At 37.5% G+C, this 21,958-nt stretch overlaps 1 protein-coding gene across 2 annotated transcripts in view; it reads right to left on the reverse strand.

Moving 5' to 3' along the window:
* Window positions 1–21,958, reverse strand: part of TPK1 (thiamin pyrophosphokinase 1) — a 333,066-nt gene that overhangs the window by 263,548 nt on the left and 47,560 nt on the right. For both annotated transcript variants that reach the window (XM_079932024.1, XM_079932025.1), the window contains one exon: window positions 13,128–13,199. In XM_079932024.1, coding sequence (XP_079788150.1) covers window positions 13,128–13,199 — 72 coding nt within the window. The remainder of the gene's footprint in view (window positions 1–13,127; window positions 13,200–21,958) is intronic.

Raw genomic sequence — 21,958 nt, forward strand, 5'->3', positions numbered from 1 at the left:
AGGTAAGGTATTTTTCTGATGTAGATATTCAAAAGAAAGGAACTTATCTTAAATATTTTGAAGAACTGTATGTCTGTTGCCAAGTTAGAAACACAAAAGTGTAAAAACAAACAAAACAGTATGCACAAAAACAACCTTTCTTTCTTTAGAAACACATTTATATCTTGTTTCAAAGCTACTGCCCCCTCATCTAAAAGAGCCTCCAATCCCTAGGTGATCTTACCTAGTAAGGACAGTTTCATTGAGAATCAGGGGTGGGATTTGTTATTTACCGGTGAGTGAACAAGTCTAGTGCCAAGAGCAGGCCAAGGTGCTGCAAACAGGACACATCCTATGAGGGAAGAGGGAAGATTTCCATTTAAGATTGCCCGTTATGTGAAATGACCTACAGAACATCCGGAATGAAGTTGAGAATGGTCCCAAAGCAATGCAATGCATCTCTCTAATTGATGTTTTACAAGAAAAGCAAATTCTTCTCATCTGTATAAAGGACAATAAATCAGTGTCCAAGATAATCATAGACAATTGAGTTATTGAAATTTGCGCTTTAATCTATTTGGTCATACCTTTTCCTGTATCTGTTTAAGGTGTCCAAAACTGATTTTTCAAATTCTGATTATGCTCATCAAGTTAATATCTAGTATGTAGGGTGTTTCCACTGTTTCTCTGAAGTCAGTGAAATGTCTTCTGTAAACAAAGGGGGACCAAGGGAAGTTCAATGCTACTACCAACAATTGATTAGAGCTACAACATACTAAGGTAAGAGCAAGACTGCCTAGAGAATACCTGGCACCAGACTTGTAAAGAAGAAGGACCTTTGAGATCAATCATCTTCTAAAGAGAAGAGAGTTGAACAATTCTCAACTTGCCAAGAAGCCTTGTATATAATTGTATCAGTGTGCTAGGACTTTCAAAGCATATACCACAGTTAGGGTGACTTAACAGAAATTTATTTTCCCACAGTTATGTAGACTAGAAGTCCAAGAACAAGGTATCAGCAGGGTTGGTTTCTCCTGAGCCCTCTCCTTGGCTTACAGATGGTGCCCTTCTCACTGCGTCCTCATGTGACCCGTTCTCTGTGAGCTCCAGCCCTGGTAACTCTTCCTTTTCTTATAAGGACACTAGTCCTCTATTGACCCTACCCAAAGACCTCATTTAACTTTAATTACCTCTTTAAAGATATTATCTCCAAATACTGTCACATTAGGGGTTGGAGCTGCAACATATGATGGAGGGGTGCAGACAGTTCAGTCCATAATGATAATACATTTTAGTTTGCCAAGAATATTATGATGTATACAGTGAGACTGGATACATCAAACACTAGATTGTAAGCACAATAATAACAGGGCTTGTGTCTTTCTCACTGATATTATGGGCCTTGTACATTGCTTGACATTGACAATGTGAAAAAATATGGATTAAAAAAGAAAATCATGGAATCTTTTTGCCTCTCAGTAAACATATTAGAAAGTGCTATGCTGTGAAACTTGATATTTTATAATGACTTTTCTTTTTTAAATATCAAGTACAACAGTTCATACAAAGCACCATGAAATTAGGATGTATAGCAGGATATTTATAAAATGCATTTCAAATATAAAGTACCTGAAGTTTTGGTATCAATTCCCTAAATGCCCTGTGATATTGTAGTTACTGAAACAAAACACCACCAACACAATGGTCTAAGAGTGAATCCTAAGAAATAAAGTAACACTGACGTCCTTAATATAACATTTGTATTATAATACCCAGAATGATGAAAGATTTAATTCAGTAGAAATGGGCCATCATCTTGGGGATGAGAGTAGTAGATTATGTCTCTAGCCTCGCATCAGACAAAATGTGCTTTGTTCTGTGCCACTAATCATCTATTTAACTAACTTTTGGTAGTTCCCAAATGTTTTCGTATGAATGGGATAGATCTTTTCTGCCAGCCTTATTTACAGGGACTACAACTTGTACATAACTGTTGTGCTTAACGGACCTGAACCAAGTATGCAAATTGCTCATCAGATCTTTGGCTTAATGTTCACTTAAATGTGCTCAAAGCATAAGTTCTGTGAAACACTAAGAACAGAAAATGACATAAATAGTGTCAATTTGGTAGTTCAGTAAACTGTGATAAGCCTCAAGGTTACAGGATTCTTAAGTCTAATGACTAATCTACTCATCACTAGAGCAGGTGCCTCCCAGATCATCCTAACTAAAATTTGGATACCCTAAAGCCTAGCATTTTCCCACCTAAAGTATCAGCTGGATCTTTGCTTGGATGCATTTAAATGACAAAAATGCACATGATATTCTACCTATCCAGGTAGTCATAAGCAGCAAATCCTTAAAAGCTAAATTCATGATAACTATTTAGATAACAAGGAAGCCTTATGAGAAGGTATCACTATTTCACTTTCATAGAGATTCTGCCATTATATGTATCTAACAGTTCACACTGTTCAGTTCTATTGAATACGTTCAAAATTAGAATATTTCCTCCCCCTACAGTTCCTTTCCTACTAGCTTAAACAAGTGTTTTGCCCTATGGTTTCCCCCTATGGTATTCCTTTCAGTTTGTTCCAAACATTGCCAGTAAACTCTAGACACAGAAAGAATGTAGATCAGAGTTTCTCTCAGCCAAACGTCTGTCTCCCAGTGAAGTAGTGAAGAGGATATCACACCCTTACTCTTTTCTGCTTCCCAATGGCAACTTCTTTCGAAAGACTCCAAGCAGCTATTACTGTGAAACTAGAGGCTCAGAGAGGCTCAGCTTCCCCCAAAGACTACCACTACAAAAAATTTCGAGTTATTTTTAATCGTACACAAATATTAACCAGTGGAAATGTTCTTTAACTCATCTATATTCAATTAAATAGCATGATCTTAAAAATAAATAAACTTTCAGATGCAGCTTGCCTTCAAACAACCTATTACAAAGGAGAAGTCACTAAGCAAGGTGGGACAAAAAATTAACACACATAGGAACACTAGTATTTATCTAACACATAACGGTCTTTAGACATCAAACTTTAAAGCAGGGTGGGGTAAAAATAAATGTTTGCAGATTCTTAAGGGTAAAATACACTACACAGCGTGGGGGAAATGGAGGTAAGTCACACCATGTTTCTCTGATTGCTTCTCAAAGCCTACTCTCAGAAGTCCTTCAAACCAGCTGAATAAGCTCTATATAACAAAAATGGAGAAAAGCCATCATGGAGCGCCTTTATGTCTCCACAACAAATTTCTGGGAATCACTGTTGAACATGACAACATCTGCATTTCAGGGAAGGCCACCTAAGACCCGAATACTTTGATTGGGAGAATGACAGGACACCTTCTAAAGAGCTGAACACCATCAACTTTACGAAAGGCAAAGTGCTGAATTCCCTTCTGGACAGTTAACCCAAAGGTGATGCTTTACTTTTATCTAGGTTTGTGTAGTATTCCACTATCAGCTTCGTGCAGAGATAGAATTCTTCGGGTTTGTGTTTTGTTCTTATTTCTTTTCTTTGTTTTTTTTCACTTTTACTTTCAGTAAGGATACCTCACTACAAAGGTACTACTCAGTCTCCCTAGCAAGGATAACTATTAATAATGTGCTTATACTCTTCTAACTAACCACACGTCAGGCTCACGTCATTGGGCTTAACGTCAGCAAGTGTGTGTGTATAAATTAAACGTGGAGCAAATGTACGTAAATAAATGAATGAGTTAAAAATATATATACGCATAAATGTAAGTAGCCATACTGACTTGAAGCCATTTTCTAGTTACATTAAAAACCGACATACCAGTTAGGACACAGATCTAAACAGCAGGAAAAAAACAGAGTAAAACAAGCAGTCCAAATGTCTACACTAACTGCCATAAAGGACACAGGGTCACATGGCCCGGCAATCACTAGTTTTGGGTCATTTTCCTATGCAGTCATAGCATTTCATCTGTTACCCTAATAGATGGTTAAAAATACATATAAAAATCATTTCATGGGCAATAATGAAAAAGAAAAAATTGCAAGCATAAAATAAATAGTGAAGGGAATATTAAATAGTTAATGGGGACTGACACTTTTTCATTATAAAAAGTGATGTTTTAAATTTTTACAATGCACACATATTCTATAATTAAAGATTAAAATCCATCGAAAAACTGAAGCATTTATATTCTCAAAAATAAGGTTAACCTACTGTTCTTACAAAGAAATTATTTTAAAGAAAGGAGCATTATAAGCATTACAGTAAAAATATATGATAAATCTCTTTAGAAACTAATGTCAGAAGATAAGGGTATTGCTTAATTGCATAATTTTATATCCTTCTCTATAATAAAAGATATACCTTACCATAATACCTTAATGGACAAAGGGGATATATTCCAATGACACATTTGTTAGCACTTCAACTGTCAAAGACATAAAACCAAAAAGGCAAAAAAGGAATACATTCTTGCACATGAGCTATGAGGAAAGAAGATGAGATTAATGAAAATAGCAGTTCTGATTGGTTATACTAGAAAATACAAAGTAAGCATCTGGGAGTCTTAAAGCAGAGGGAAAAAAAGTGATTGAGAGAGCTCCAATTTAGATGAAGTTGAAAAGGGACCCAACCTAGGCTGAAAACCAAAGAGGAATCTGGGGAGGGGGAGGGAGAGCATGCACCTGCACCCATCTGTTGCCTGCTAACTGGTTCAAACCTGGGCAAGAGGACTTCCAGTATCTAGAAAACACCAAAGACAGACACTGACCTTCAAGCAATCGCTAGGATGACCTACAATAGCTGCCCCCAGGCTAGTGTCACAGGAACCAGGAGGAAAACACCATCAGCTAAACACTCTCTATCCTTCTTCAAGAAGCTTATTCTCTTTTTTTCTTTTTTTTGTGGTACGCGGGCCTCTCACCGCTGTGGCCTCTCCCGTTGCGGAGCACAGGCTCCGGACGCGCAGGCTCGGCGGCCATGGCTCACGGGCCCAGCCGCTCCGCGGCATGTGGGATCTTCCCGGACCGGGGCACGAACCTGTATCCCCTGCATTGGCAGGCGGACCCTCAACCACCGCGCCACCAGGGAAGCCCAAGAAGCTTATTCTCGAGGAGCGATCAGGTGATATAAGTAAAAGAAACAAAGTACAAATACTAGGGAGAAAATCTCTACCTGGGCACGCTAAGGAAGGCTTTGTACATAAGAGGTGGCATTTGAGTTGGACATTTAAGGATGAGTTGAAGTTTGTAAGATGAATAAGTAAAAATCTATTTCAGGCACAAAATAAGGCGGCAGTTCTATTACATCCATCACTAAATACATAGGATGGGGTAGTTATGGAAGATGAGGCCATAGATAAAAACTATATTAGAAACACACTCTTAAAAAAAAAAAAGATAGACTAGGACTAGCCCTTTCAGAGTCAGCTTTAGGAATAACCTTATGATGATTTTGAAAATTTCAAGGTGATTATCAAAAAGTATGTTTCCCTTGAAAGTCCTCTAACTGGGATAATGGATACAAATACATACAATAGGAATAAAATAGCTACTGATACCAAGTTTATTAAAGCTACCAACCAATTCAACCAATCTACACATAAAAAGGACAAGTATCCAATTTCTCTTATTTCAATGAGAATAAACAAAACGGACACCAGAAGTGAGGTAAAGTCCCACAGAATAGAGAAATGGTATAGTAGAAGAGCAAAGGAAAAGGAAAACTTAATATAAATTTCTTAACTTTGGTTTGACCTTAAACTTCAAATAATCAGGGGAAAAGAGGCGTACAGAGTCCTGGGCTGCATAATTTATGAAGGAAAGGGTCAGTACAACAAAGTGCTTTATAGCAGATTTCCACTTCACCTTAAAACAAATCTGATGGCAATACTAATCACTAGCACAGTATCAGTATAATTAGCAGAGTAAGTCATGATTTTGTTAACAAATGCTTTACTCAGCTAAGGTGTTTTTGTTTAAAGACAGAAAAGCATACAGACTGAGCAAAGTAGATGCAATTAAATCAAATGCTACAATAATTTCACAGCTGTTGAGAAGCAGGGATAGATCAAGTTCCATCTGAGGCCTTGTGGCTCTTGATGAAGATGCCACCTTCAAGAACAGTTGCATCTGTGTCTCCACATTGCTCCAAATAAAACAACTTGCAACTCTCAAGTGGTGCAATTTTTTTTTTAAGTCAGCACATCTCAGATTTAGTGTTTCTGATCATGAAAGTAGGTAACTGTGTACACATAAAGTTGCTCTGAAAATTTCCAAAAATCCCATTTAACAACCGACATATCCACTGACGGGTGACTGGAAAAGGACAATGTGGTGTATATACACAATGGGATATGGCTCAGCCATAAAAAACAAAACGAAATCTTGCCATTTGTGACAAAAAGGATGGACCTCAAGGGCATAATACTAAGTGAAACAAGTTAGAGAAAGACAAATACACTATGATCTCACTTATTATGTGGAATCTAAAACACAAACAAAAAGCTAAGCTCATGAATATAGAGAAAGGATTGGTTGGGCAGGAAATGGGTGAGAGGAGTCAAAAGGTACAAATTTCAACTAATAAAATAAGTCATGATATGCAGTGTACAGCATGGTGACTAGAGTTAATAATACTGCATTACATCAAGTATCTTTTCTGACCACAATGCTGAGACTAGACATCAATTACAGGAAAAAATCTGTAAAAAATACAAACACAAGAAGGCTAAACAATACACTACTTAATAACCAAGAGATCACTGAAGAAATCAAACAGGAAATCAAAAAATACCTAGAAACAAATGACAATGAAAACACGACAATCCAAAACCTATGAGATACAGCAAAAGCAGTTCTAAGAGGGAAGGTTATAGCTATACAAGCCTACCTCAAGAAACAAGAAACATCTCAAATAAACAATCTAACCTTACACCAGAAGGAACTAGAGAAAGAAAAACAAACAAAACCCAAAGTTAGCAGAAGGAAAGAAATCATAAAGATCAGAGCAGAAATAAATGAAATAGAAACAAAGAAGAAAACAGCAAAGATCAATAAAACTAAAAGCTGGTTCCTTGAGAAGATAAACAAAATTGATAGACCATTAGCCAGACTCATCAAGAAAAAGAGGGACAGGACTCAAATCAATAAAATTAGAAATGAAAAAGGAGAAGTTACAACAGACACCACAGAAATACAAAGCATCCTAAGAGAATACTAGCAACTCTATGCCACTAAAATGGACAACCTGGAAGAAATGGACAAATTCTTAGAAAGGTATAACCTTCCAAGACTGAACCAGGAAGAAATAGAAAATATGAACAGACCATCACAAGTAATGAAATTGAAATTGTGGTTAAAAATCTTCCAACAAACAAAAGTCCAGGACCAGGTGGCTTCACCAGTAAATTCTATCAAACACTTAGAGAACAGTTAACATCCATCCTTCTCAAACTCCTCGAAAAAACTGCCGAGGAAGGAAAACTCCCAAACTCATTCTATGAGGCCACCATCACCCTGATACCAAAACCAGACAAAGATACTACAAAAAAAGAAAATTACAGACCAATATCACTGATGAATAGAGATGCAAAAATCCTCAACAAAATACTAGTAAACAGAATCCAACAACACATTAACAGGATCATACACCATGGTCAAGTGGGATTTATCCCAGTGATTCAAGGATTCTTCAATAGACACAAATCAATCAATGCGATACCCCGTAGTAACAAATTCAAGAATAAAAACCATATGTTCATCTCAATAGATGCAGAAAAGCTTTTGACAAATTCAACACCGATTTATGATAAAAACTCTCCAGAAAGTGGGCATAGAGGGAACCTACCTCAACATAATAAAGGCAATATATGACAACCCACAGCAAACATCATTCTCAATGGTGAAAAACAGAAAGCATTTCCTCTAAGATCAGGAACAAGACAAGGATGTCCACTCTCACCACTATTATTCAACATAGTTTTGGAAGTTTTAGCCACAGCAATCAGAGAAGAAAAAGAAATAAAAGGAATACAAATTGGAAAAGAAGAAGTAAAACTGTCACTGTTTGCAGATGACATGATACTATACATAGAGAATCCTAAAGATGCCACCAGAAAACTACTAGAGCTAATCAATGAATTTGGTAAAGCTGCAGGATGCAAAATTAATGCACAGAATCTCTTGCATTCCTATACACTAATGATGAAAAATCTGAACGAGAAATTAAGGAAACACTCCCATTTACCACTGCAACAAAAAGAATAAAATACCTAGGAATAAACCTACCTAGGGAGACAAAAGACCTGTATGTAGAAAACTATAAGACACTAATGAAAGAAATTAAAGATAATACCAACAGATGGAGAGATATACCATGTTCTTGGATTGGAAGAATCAATATTGTGAAAATGACTGTACTACCCAAAGCAATCTACAGACTCAATGCAATCCTTATCAAATTACCAATGGCACCTTTTACGGAACTAGAACAAAAAATTTCACAATCTGTATGGAAACACAAAAGACCCCGAACAGCCATAGCAGTCTTGAGGAAAAGAAATCGAGCTGGAAGAATCAGGATCCCTGACTTCAGACTATACTACAAAGCTACAGTAATCAAGATAATATGGTACTGGCACAAAAACAGAAATATAGAGCAATGGAATAAAATAAAAAGCCCAGAGATAAACCCTCGCACCTATGATCAACAACAAAGGAGGCAAGGATATACAATGGAGAAAAGACAGTTCCTTCAATAAGTGGTGATGGGAAAACTGGACAGCTACATGTAAAAGAATGAAATTAGAACACTCCCTAACACCATACACAAAAATAAACTCAAAATGGATTTGAGACCTAAATGTAAGACCGGACACTATACAACTCTTAGAGGAAAACATAAGAAGAACACTCTTTGACATAAATCACAGCAAGATCTTTTTTGATCCACCTCCTAGAGTAATGGAAATAAAAACAAAAATAAACAAATGGGACCTAATGAAACTTAAAAGCTTTTGCACAGTAAAGGAAACCACAAACAAGACGAAAAGACAACCCTCAGAATGGGAGAAAATATTTGCACATGAATCATCTGACAAAGGATTAATCTCCAAAATACATAAACAGCTCTTGCAGCTCAGTATTAAAAACACAAACAACCTAATCCAAAAACTGGCAGAAGGCCTAAATAGACATTTCTCCAAAGAAGACATACAGATGGCCAAGAAGCACATGAAAAGCTGCTCAACATCACAAATTATTAGAGAAATGCAAATCAAAACTACAATGAGGTATCACCTCACACCAGTTAGAATGGGTATCATCAGAAAATCTATAAACAACAAATGCTGGAGAGGGTATGGAGAAAAGGGGAACCTCTTACACTGTTGGTGGGAATTAAATTGATACAGCCACTATGGAGAACAGTATGGAGGTTCCTTAGAAAACTAAAAATAGAATTACCATATGACACAGCCCTCCCACTACTGGGCATATACCCAGAGAAAACCATAATTCAAAAACACGCATGCACCCCAATGTTCACTGCAGCACTATTTACAATAGCCAGGACATGGAAGCAACCTAAATGCCCATCGACAGGTGAATGGATAAAGAAGATGTGGTAAATACATACAATGGAATATTACTCAGCCATAAAAAGGAATGAAATTGGGTCATTTGTAGAGACATGGATGCATCTAGAGACTGTCATACAGAGTGAAGTCAGAAAGAGAAAAACAAATATCGTATATTAACACATATATGTGGAACCTAGAAAAATGGTACAGATGAACCAGTTTGTGGGGCAGAAGTTGAGACACAGATGTAGAGAACAAAAGTATGGACACCAAGAGGGGAAAGCAGAGGGTGTGGGGGTGGTGGTGTGATGAACTGGGAGATTGGGATTGACACGTATACACTGATGTGTATAAAATGGATGACTAATGAGAAACTGCTGTATAAAAAAATAAAATTAAATTTTAAAAATTAATTAATTAATTAATTGATTAAAAAACACAACCAATTTCAGAAATGCAGTTTTGGAGGTTTGTGTTAAGATTCCTTATGATGGATATTCCATGCTGTATTTTGTCACACCCTTTCTGCTGGATATTTAGGTTATTCCCAGTTTTCTCCCATCATTAATAATGTTGAGTTTCTTGCTTGTAAACCTTTGGTTACGTCTTTGGTTGTTTCCCCCCACCCTCCACTCAGGATGAATTCCTAGAAGCGGAATTACACAATTTAAAGAAATACGCTTTCTTTTATGACTCACTGCATATTGCTAAAAAGGGTGTACATTTCAGTCTTTTATAGACAGTTCATGACTGTGCCCTTTCCTCCCCCCCCACAAAAAAAAGAGGTTAAGAAATCTGAGGCCAATAGTCACAAAGGCCAATAATCTCTGATCGCTACAGAAAGTTAGTGAGATACTATCTATATTTCTGTCATTTTATCTATACTCACTAACTATACTTCTGTTGTTTTATCTACCTACCTACCAAATACTTACTTTATGTCCCCAGATTAAACCCAGAGTACAAAACGCTAGACACGTAGGGCTATTATTCCAAGGCTTGTGACCAAGAAAATCATTAAAACTTCACGATGCACTAAAGGGAAAACACACTCAAAAACTTTTATAATCTTAATCTCCCTTGAATCCCTCCTTTAGTCATTTTAAGTAGACTTTATAACATGCCACTTAAACATTGCAGGAAGAAATTAAAACCTTCAGAGTAGTCTTTCCCCTGAAACGAATCTCAGGAAATACCCACTCAACAGAAGCCCTTGGCCTATAGGTTAAAGGTAAAATATAGATTTTATATAAGAGACTTATATTGTGTATCAGCCTTCAAATTTTTCTGTGTTTTAGTCCAGCTTCCACCCCTTAATTTCTGCTCCTGCCAAATCTTCACATCCACAGAAATTACAGAAAATGTTGTACATATGAGCTCAACAGCAACAGCACGGCAGCCCCCAGCCATGACTTACTTGCTGAAATGAAATCCCAAACCACAATGCTGACTTCCCTCCCAAACCCATGATGCTGCTTTTTCCTGGGGCTCTCTCTGTTGTGAAAAGCAACAACTCAAGCTCAGAGTTTCCCTGTTTCATTGCCTTTACTTGGAAGAGCAGCAACACAAACATAAACCCACAGCCGCTGTTATGAGACTCACAAAAAACCTATTCCTTAGTCTTTGTTAACAGATCTGATTTTTAAAATGGTTCATGGCTCCAAAATGCCAAGAATTATCCTAGAGGCATATATGAAAGAATTTAACATTTCAATAACCTAAAGGAAAGTTATTTTGGAAATGAGAATTATCTAACCATTTCAGTACACAGGACACTTTAGATCCCTTTACTTCTCTTCATGTATATTGATACATACTAACCAAGTGTTCATTTTTTTATGCAAATCAAATGATTAGCGGGTGAATGTCAGGCCTGAGACTTTTTCAGATCAAATTCACTGCAGAAAAACTAATGAGATGAAGAACTTCAATCAGCTCAAAAATCTACATCATTTCACACTACGTGCAAAATAGGACCATTAACTCCCCAAAATATAAGCCTTAAGATGTGGTTTTCATTATCCAAGGTTTCCAACAGTTCCTATCAATGAATATTTTGTCTATTTCTAATGTTTGCAGTAAAACACAGTTGCTCACACACTCTCCTAAAATGATTATAAAACCTGATGTAATAAGTTCAGGTAGAAAAGATGTGCCTAAGCAGTTTGCTCTGGTATTTAATCGCAATATCAACCATATTAAATTCTTTTATTCCTTGTAATTACTAAGCAATTATGCACCAGACACAGCACTAGGTAACAGAGATAAAGTGACAAAAAAGACCTTTTGGACTATGGTACCCAAATAACTACCTAATTACAAGTAAATGAGTAGTAAGTGCTATGAAAGATAATACTTAATTGTCTGTGAGGGCAATGTTAGTACAACTATAATGTCAAAGTTTACATTACCTAACTTAAAGATGGCTAAGTTTAGAATACCAAGAGTTTTCATCATGATCCTACTGGATAAGAAAAATTCTTTTCACAAAATCATGTATAATGATTTATTCCCTCTAGTATCACAACTACCTTTGTCCAGATGTGAGCTTATTAACATAATACATTTGCACTCTAAGACACACAACCTTAATGATGAGAATAACTAAAGAATTCTGGGCTGATGAGACAGTATCAGGAATATGCTTCAGTATATCGCAAATCAAGTTCTTCTGCCTATCATTTGACCCAAAACTTACATTGATAACATAGCAGAAGGATCCCTTTGAAAAAAAATCTCAAGATTTCATTAAAGAAGAGCAGAGGTTCAAAACAGCAAATGCTATTTAACATCACTTTGAGTTCATTCCATAAAAATCAAAGAATAATATAAAAGAGTTAATAGAACCTATTTTTTTTTTGGTTTTTTTTTGCGGTACGCGGGCCTCTCACTGTTGTGGCCTTTCCCGTTGTGGAGCACAGGCTCTGGATGCGCAGGGCTCAGCGGCCATGGCTCACGGGTCCAGCCGCTCCGCGGCATGTGGGATCTTCCCGGACCGGGGCACGAACCCACGTCCCCTGCATCGGCAGGCGGACTCTCAACCACTGCGCCACCAGGGAAGCCCAATAGAACCTATTTTTGACATGAAACCTCACAGGAGTTTAATTTTGTGAAACTATTCCATTTTTAACTATATTTTTCAGAATCCCTAGAGATTCTAATATATTGGCAACATGTCTTCTGTTTTAATGTTGCAGATCCAGTCACCCTGCAGATACCTAATTATTGAATGCCAGAATGAGGGAGGCTTGTGGATGCTTTTTGCTGTCACTGGTGCCAAAAATATTTACACTGGAACAAATACTTGTTGAGTACTCAGGATAAACATACAGTAGTTACGAAATGCAATAGAGTGATGTTATATTGTAATTCTGTCCTTGGAGGTCCACGCTGTGGAAACCACATGTATATACAGGTTAACAGAGAAGCAAAAATGGATTCTTCTGATAATTCAATAATTAAATCACCTTATTTTAAATTCCACTTTTTGGTATTCCAGTTGGGTTCTGGGATATTTAACAGTCACATTAGTCCCAAGGAGAGTAAGAAAGCAAAGAAACATAAATGCTAAGTAAGGTTACCTTTGCACCAAAGATGACGAAAACATTTGTCCAAAGGCTGATTCAGAATCACAAGGCAGTATTTCAAACTCCCTATGGGGAAAAAAAGCAAAATAACGTAAACAAGTGAACCAAGTCTTTCATTCCCCTCATATGAGTCTGGAATCATACTCTCTGAGACCAGATTTGCAGTCTACACAGAGCTAAATTTTAATCACAGCTAATTTCTTACACCTGAATTTTAAAAGATACCATAGGTTAATTGGATCTACTTTATTCAATATGTCCATCACATTACTATATTGCTGAGGAATTTATCATAAAAATAGTTTATCATGAAGACAATTGGGTACGCTTCTTTTTGTACAGGGTGTGCAGCAAAAATGCCCTTGATACGAATCCTTATCCTTTTGATATATGTAACACTTTGATTCAAGTACCCTTCTACCTGGCTGGTCTGCTATCATCTTGACGTTGTTTGCCAAGTAGCGTAGGTCTAATGGGTGTGTACTTTCACATGCATTTTCATCCTCATTCATATTCTCTCCTTCACTTTCATTCTCTCCCTCCACCCCGAGTTATCTTGAACTCTCCAATGTAAAACTTTGTTTCCACAAAATCCTACTAGTTCTTTTCATGACTCTTTTATTCCAAGTTGTTAGATGACACTCAAAAGACTAAGAAAGATGGAAAAAAGTTACTTCTCCAACAATCATTTCAAGCCTTTTATAATGTACTGTAAATAGTGCAAAGCAGAACGCAATCAGGCTGTTGAAAATCTGTCATTCAGCTCAGTCCAAGCACTCCATTTCATTTATGGAAAGAAATGTTTGTTTGGTGATAAGAAAAATTAACTTTTTTTTTTAAAGCAATCTCAGTGTTAGAAATGGAACAAGATAAGGAAATGAAAAGGGGGTGGCATCACCCACAACAAACGTTATTAAGTACCGATTATATACCAGTCACCAGGAGTGCAAAGAGGAATAGATTACAGGGTATCTGTGAGAGAAGACAGTTATAATAAAGACGATTTATTCCACAATACAGTACAACACAAGGAAGGATATGAGGAATGCTGGGTAACAGATAAATGAATGTGGCAGGAGTTCAAAGCCTAGAAAGTCCGTAAGGTCTGGTGTCATCCTAGAAATCTTTGTGATATGCAGATTTTTGAACTTGATCTTAAAAAGAAGTAGCTGGACAGAATAAAGCAAAGGGCATTCCAGACAAGGAAAACAACACACAGGAAGCTGCTGTCCTTTGCCAGCAGGACTGTTACCATGGAAAGTTCAGGAAGCAACACCCTAATGACGTGCACCTAAGACATGAATACTAACATCCCAGATTTTAGACATGCTGTTTAGGATGACGGAGGAATTTCAACTGAGGCACCACGAAGTATTTAGAGTGATAGAGAAATGAGTAGTAAAGGCAATTTATGTATATCGGGGGATCATCCACACAGAGGTGATAGCTCAAGGTCAAAGCACAGACACAGCTGAGATACTACAAAGAAAGAGCAGAGAGAGAAAAGAACAAATTACGAACACAAAATTGTCATGTTTTGCTCACCGTTACAGAACAGAAGGACGTCAACAAAGGAAATACAGAAGAAAAAGCCAGAAAGGTAAAAGAACTAAGCAGGTAATTCCAAGAATGTGCCGTCGATAACAGAGCATGCCGAGGAGACGCCACAGAGACTAGACAATGAGAAAAGGCCAACGAGGGTGGGAAAATCTCAAAGAAAAGTCTAAAAATTCACGGAGGCAGCCTCAAGATAGTAAAGAGAACAAGGAGTTAGAAAACTGAGAGATGCCTCTTCTTAAAAAATAAAAACTGAACTGTGAGAAATGGGGGAAAAAGGCAGCAAAGCCCAGAGCAGGTATTTTAAATACAGAAAATATTATATTCGAATTAGGAGGAGGGAAGTAAGAGAGAGAAGGGAAATGATCTATTTATTCATTTAACAGGTTTTTTTGTTTTGTTTTTGTTTTTTTGTGGTACGCGGGCCTCTCACTGCTGTGGCCTCTCCCGCTGCGGAGCACAGGCTCCGGACGCGCAGGCTCAGCGGCCATGGCTCACGGGCCCAGCCGCTCCCGGACTCTCAACCAGTGCGCCACCAGGGAAGCCCTAACAGGTATTTATAGAGCACAGAGTAGTCTTGTTCAGGAATTAACGCTCCCTCCCCCCACCCCCCTGCCCTACGGCTTACATGCTATTGATAAAAACAGCTGTTGAGATTCAGGTACAGGATGACCTATCACAGAGACACACCAAACTGAGGTAGAGGCAGAGTACGGTCAATTTATTTATAAGAAAGTAAACAAGAAACAAAATGAAGATATGGAAGTCAAATGGAACATTTAAAATGACTGCTGTAAGAAACGGACTACAGGAACTGACAGTCCACAGGTTTAAAAACAGGAATTCATTTGGGGTTAACTAACAGGCATAGGACATCAGATCTGCCTATAATTCAGGACTTTTCCCACCAATTTTTTTTTTTTTTTTTAGGGCAGGCCTGCTAGTTTATTCATATTGAATCTAAACCTTAGATCTCTGGCTTAACAATAACACAGGAAACCTTTAAAGACACAATAAATATTGTGTTAAATCAGAGATGGTTTAAACCAGTCATATAACTTCTAATACTCTGGGTTGGCAACTACAGCATGACAAATTATATACATAAAGATATTTAGGTACTAGGATCTGATGTTCTTTCCTTTTCTCATCTAGACTCCTCTGGGAGTAGAAATAGGAATCGGTGTAAACAAGTAAGACGGTGATGACAGCTGGTTTGAGAAGTGGCAAAATCGCTTGTCAAGAGGTAAAGGGAAGCAAGGAGGCATCTTCGGGCAGCGTTAGAGTGAATGACTGGCAGAGACCAGTGATCGTCTCACAATATTCATTCTTTACCAACAGAAACCTGAGGGGTTTTTTGGTTTTGGTTTTTACCAAAATGGTGAAAAACCATCTCTCGGACTCCTTTGCAGCAAAATGTAGTCATAAGACGAAGTTCTGGCCAAGAAGATACACAGAAGAGCCTTATATGTTACTTCTATGGGGGCTCCATAAAGTGGAGGGGGCCTTTCCTTCTGCTTTTCTTCCTCCATCCTGCCATCTGGAGCAAGACTGATGAATGAATGAAAGTCTAGCAGTCACTTGGGATCCCAAGAACAAGGGCAACAGCCTGAAAGAGCCTGGGTCCCTGATGATTCCATGAAGCCTCCATCCCAGCACTTCAATTCCTGGCTCCAGATTTCTTTTATATGAGAAAAAACTAAACTCTTATTTTATTTAAGCCAATAGTATTTGGGGTTTCACTATTCTGTAGAGAGAAACTGAGTTTTAATTAACGCAATGACCATGGTCCAGGCTGGGTTATGGTAAAGATGATCTAGAGAGGAACTGGAGAAGACAAAGAGCAAGCAAGCATCAAAACACAGGAAGACTTTAACTCATTCATTCATTCAACAGGGATAAGAGATTCACAGCCTGGCACACGATAAGTGCTCAATATAATGTTAATGGCAAGGAGCTAATAATTTGGATAAACCAATGGTCCTTTAATCTTTGGCAAGATCTCCAGTGCTAGAGGAGGCATTTGACAGTATTGTATGTGTATGTAAGTGAACGAGCAAACTACTCTCTGTCACTGATTCTTTGATATGTGAACTCAGTATTTTTGTGGTTCAAAGAACAATCTGATGAAGGGGTAAAGCATTATTATCCAACTTACTGCTCCTCTAAACTCATACTTTCATTAAGGTATATCTGTGAAAGCACATTTGCAAAGAATGAAGCCATTTGAAAATTTATAGCACATTTATGATTTACTAATGATGCTATCAATAATCAATTTCTATACATAACATTTATGTTAATCTATTTCTATACATAGAGATATTTAGGTACTAGGATCTGATACTCTTTCCTTTTTTAATCTAGACTACTCTGAAATTATAACTAGGTGAAGTCAGTTTGGCATTTATTTTACATTCAAAACCCTCATGATTACTAATCCCTAGTAGGCTGGGCTTTAGAGAATTCTAATAAGCCCACTTATTTGGCTGTGTGGTTTGTGATATCTGAGTAACTGATTTAACAACTCTGAGCCCACCAAGTATGGAAGATTCAGGGAGATATAACACATAGCTGAGTACGGTGCCTGACACAAAGTAAATAAATACTCAACAAACACAGTTTTTTGCCCCTGGCAAGGACTTTCTTACCTTTCACAACTTAGAGAAAATATTTTACTTTCTTTTTTCCAACCTCTCTCCCTTTCCCCCCCATTAATCATTCTCACCTAAAATCCATAATATTTAATTGCTTCTGCTAATAATTGTTATATGCTTCTTACTCAACAACAGCAGATACACTTTAGGCAAGTAGAAAAAATAATTTACTCATCCCTTTTCTCTTCAAAATTTAACCTAGGTCTTGGCACAAAGAAGTCATGACATAACTGTTTCTAACATAAACTTTAAAAACCACTCACTGTGCTGTTTCCTGTATCACTAAAATAGGTACCCTACAACTAACCATACACACTTGTACACAAACCTAACCGTCATAATTTTACCGCGTTCCAAATTTCTTCCCAATTAACCTTTTATCAATTTATTTTTTAAATTTTTATTGAAGTATAGTTGATTTACAATGTTGTGTTAGTTTCAGGTGTACAGCAAAGTGCTTCAGATTATGTATCTATCTATCTATATTTCTTTCTGAGATTCTTTTCCATTATAGGTTGTAACAAGTTATAGAATATAGTTCCCTGCTATATAGTAGGTCCTTATTGGTTACCTGTTGTATACATAGTCGTGTGTGTATGTTCCCAAATGCTTAATTTATCCCTCTCCCACCCAGCTTTCCCCTTTGGTAACCACTGTTTGTTTTCTGTGTCTGTGAGTCTATTTCTTCCCAATTAATCTGTAAGACTTTGTGTCTCACAAAATTGCTTCTAATGTCACCATACCCTGTATGAACAGAAACACAATCTTGGAACTTTTTTTTTTTTTTTTTTTTTTTTACTGTAAAGAACAAACCAGGGCAGGCTCAATATTCGTGCCCCTCACTTAATGGAGTATATGGTCCAGTTCTAAACCAGCTACAAACTGAATTCTATTTCGATGGCATTGTAAAAGTAACAGACCGAGACCATGAAGGGAAAAAGGGTGGATACCATTATTTCTAACCTCATCATCAAAAAGAAGTCAACATCCAAAGAACTCAAGGCCCAGTGAGATAGTTAAGATTTAAACAGTTCATTGTTGCCAGAAGTTGAGGTGAGGCTAGACTTAGACCTCTCATCATTGAGTCCACTGCCCATCCCACTACACATTAGCTCAAAGGAGGAGAGTTGGTGCCACGCCCATAGTCTTCTATGACTTCAATATTAATACATGACAATCAACAAGCTGCCAAAGTACAGCATGTAAAAAGCTGGCAGAAGCCTGGAGAATAACCAAACCATTACCAGGGTTTCCTTATCTCCACCTAGCACATGACGAATCCTGATGTATTCGCTGAATCAAGTCAAATGCAACTAATCTTCATGCTCTTACAACTAACCTTTGTACCGAGCAATCACATGAGATTCTGAAGCAAAAGAACTCATTTCTCAATATGCATCCAACGTTAGCTTTAGCTCCAAATCCTTTTGCAGGGCAACTTGCAGTGTTTCTCATAAAATGTCTTATAATTCAAAGTTTTTCAAACATGATGAGAACTTATTCAAAACTTCTATGAACATGCATGACGAATCAACTCTCTACTCGCAATTCTCTTACTTTGTTTATTTGTAGGTTATGTCTAATGTTATGAAAGCAGATTAATCTGATGGGTGCCCAGATCCTCTGAACAATCAGTCCTCCATCTTCCAGCCATCTGGCATTTGATGACTTCCCTGCTCATTAATGATTTTGGTAGATACACACATCCACCAAAAGGTAAATGAAGGAAAGGAAACCAAATGGAAACCAATTTTACATTTTGTTCCTCAATGGAGTTCTTAAATCTTTTTAGAAGCTATAACGTGACCGCATTTCACCGATTTAAGAATGAACATTTTTGTACATTTTAGCATTTCTAAAATGCAGTTTAGGATGCATTCAAAATGTATTTTAGAATCAGTGGTATCCTCGCACTGTGTCAGTTTGCCATTTTTTCCCCCTTTTTAATGGCATCTTTAAAAATGGTGCATCTTACAATTCATGGTTGCAATTAAAACCTGTATTTAAGCTACCCTTCCTATTATTTTACACCAACATCATGAATATTTGTGAGTTGTATGAAGTTTATAAATAAATCAGTTGAAGTTTATGGAATTAAGACGCCAGGATAAAAGACACTAGGGTATTAACAGAGAATGATCATACCGTTCTCTGCGTTTCTAACAGAAATGGATGTTTATATTTAAAAGCCATTATTTCCCTGTGATGCCATGAAAGAGCTGATGATATTAAGAAGGCTACTCATGTTTTGTGGCCAATGAGGAAAATAAGTCCCAAAATAGTTCAAAGAACAACAGATTAAACAAACCAAACCCAATGTGCTAAAACAGTGAAATCCCACAGGAAGGGAAACAAAAATCCCCCAGGGGGACTGGGGTGTCACAGAAGATGCACTCCAGCTGTCATGAAGGTGAGTATGAATGCCCTGGGCAGAAGAGGTAGGGCATTCCAGGCAGAGAAAATACCAAATTCCAAAAGGGGTCAAACACACAAAGAAGTAGCCAACGCTGTGAATGGGGAAAAGAGGTGTTAAACAAGGAGGTCATGAGACTGGGATGGCTCTAATGCCTTCTTAGTCTGTGTAAGCAAATGCAAACCCAAGGCAGAGTCAACTATAAACATACCGAAATGAAATTTCAGTACAGCCAAATGAAATTTAAGAACAGCCAATCACTAACTACTAAGCAGGGGCTGCCTGATGCAAATAAATGTCTGCTCAAATAAACTCTTGCAAATTTTAATGTGCCTCCGTTTATCTTTTAACAGGGATAATGGCAGGAGAAAAACCTAGAGAGAGAGAAATGGCAGCCCCAAAGTAAAATATAGTTTAGGCCATTTTAAGTTATAATGATCACCATTTTCCCTTCCCCGATAATTTCAGCTGGAGATTCTGAAGACTCAAATAATTGTTGTTGGTGGTGTTTTTTTAATGATATGGCTATTATCGGCGTTATTGCTTAGAGCGATGTCAAGGTATTCCAGATAGCTGTAAGACTGTGAATGTCTTCTACAGACTTGACACACTGAAGTTAAAATGAAATAGTTCTTAACATTATTTTTGTTAATCAACTCATGATCCTAAAATTACAGACCTCTCTAACAAGCTAAAAGGAACTTGTGAATAAGATTATGAATGAAATCTAAAGAAGACAGATACAATCTGCTCCCAAGTACAAAAGCCAAAGAATTTATTCCATTAGCATCTGAATATAAGTGCCGGCACAGCAAGCTGTCATCTGAAACTCTTGGCAGTTCCTTCGATTGAGCCCTGATGAAGCAGGAGCCATTGTAGGGATGTGTGAGGAGGTAATTAGAACTCTCCTTTCCCCAAGTACTGTCAGCCCAAAGAGAATAATAAGGTGCCATGATTTTATCATACGGCAAGCTCTACTGTTAAACTGTGTTATACAGTAACTTCTTATACAATGAGGTAACAGTTGCCGAATGCTTATTATGTACCAAGTACTTAGATCCTCCCCCACGAGGAAAAAAGCTCAAAGAGGACACTCAGTTTTGTCTTATTCACTGTTGGTGCCTGGCACAGAGCAGATGCTCCGTACATGGTCACTGAATACAAGGATAAAAAAACACACAAGTTACAAATCAAAGTATCGTATATGCACTATTTCATTTAACCCCTATGCAGGGGAATAGAGTCTGCCATCCCAACATAGGTCTCTGGCATACGAATTATTTTAAGCTGGTCATTTTCTCAGGAACAGCACACAGGGAAAAACCTCTGAAAACCAAGTAGTTCTTAACCCTTCAGAAGAAACACTGACATTTATAAGGAAAAATCTCCATTTGTAAGGGTGTCTTCCTAGAGGCACCAGGAAGAGGAAAAACTCCAACTGATGGAAATGGAGCCAGCAATGACCTAAATCTACAATAACAACATTCCCTGTATTTACTGTGCTTTTCCTGATAACCTCTCATAACTTACTCTCCACTCTCAACAATTTCTTTCTTTTGTCTTTAGTTGAGGATGGTATTTGAGATGATAGTTTCAGCCATTTTGGTGAGTTTTCCTAGATCTCTCCCATGTATACATGTTATTAAACTTGTTTGATTTTTCTTCTCTATTAAACTTTTGTTAATCTGTCTCATGTCAATTTAATTCTTAGACCAGCCAGAACCTAGAAGGACAGAGGGAAATTTCTTCCTCCCAGACAGCTACAAATTATGGCCAAAAAATCCTATATTACTTTTTCCATTTTGCTAAAGGGAAAACTAAGGCTTGAGAAGCAAAGAGACTGACTAAATGGCAGAACAAAGCCAGACTCTCACACCCAAGCCTCTGGGCTTAACCTCTAGGCTGCCCCTTCCATACCTTTGTAGATTTCCTGCCTTGTACTATACTTCTTGCAAAACCCAAGAAGTTTGAGACCAGGAGTTTGATTTAGAAAAAACTCAGAAAAGGCTAAGTGGGAGACTCTCAGTAACCTATCAACAGCTACGGAGTTTGCAGCAGAATCACAGGCTGCCTTATGAACCTTCGAAGAAGCAGAAAACAGATGGGACAATTAAAGGAATCTCAAGGAAAAAGGGCAATTTTGGTGGAGACTTCGGCATTTAAAAGTCCTGTTGTCTCAGGGTCTTAAATTTTCCTGA

This window comes from Stenella coeruleoalba (assembly GCF_951394435.1).
Source record: "Stenella coeruleoalba genome assembly, chromosome: 9".
Taxonomy (NCBI): Eukaryota; Metazoa; Chordata; class Mammalia; order Artiodactyla; family Delphinidae; genus Stenella; species Stenella coeruleoalba.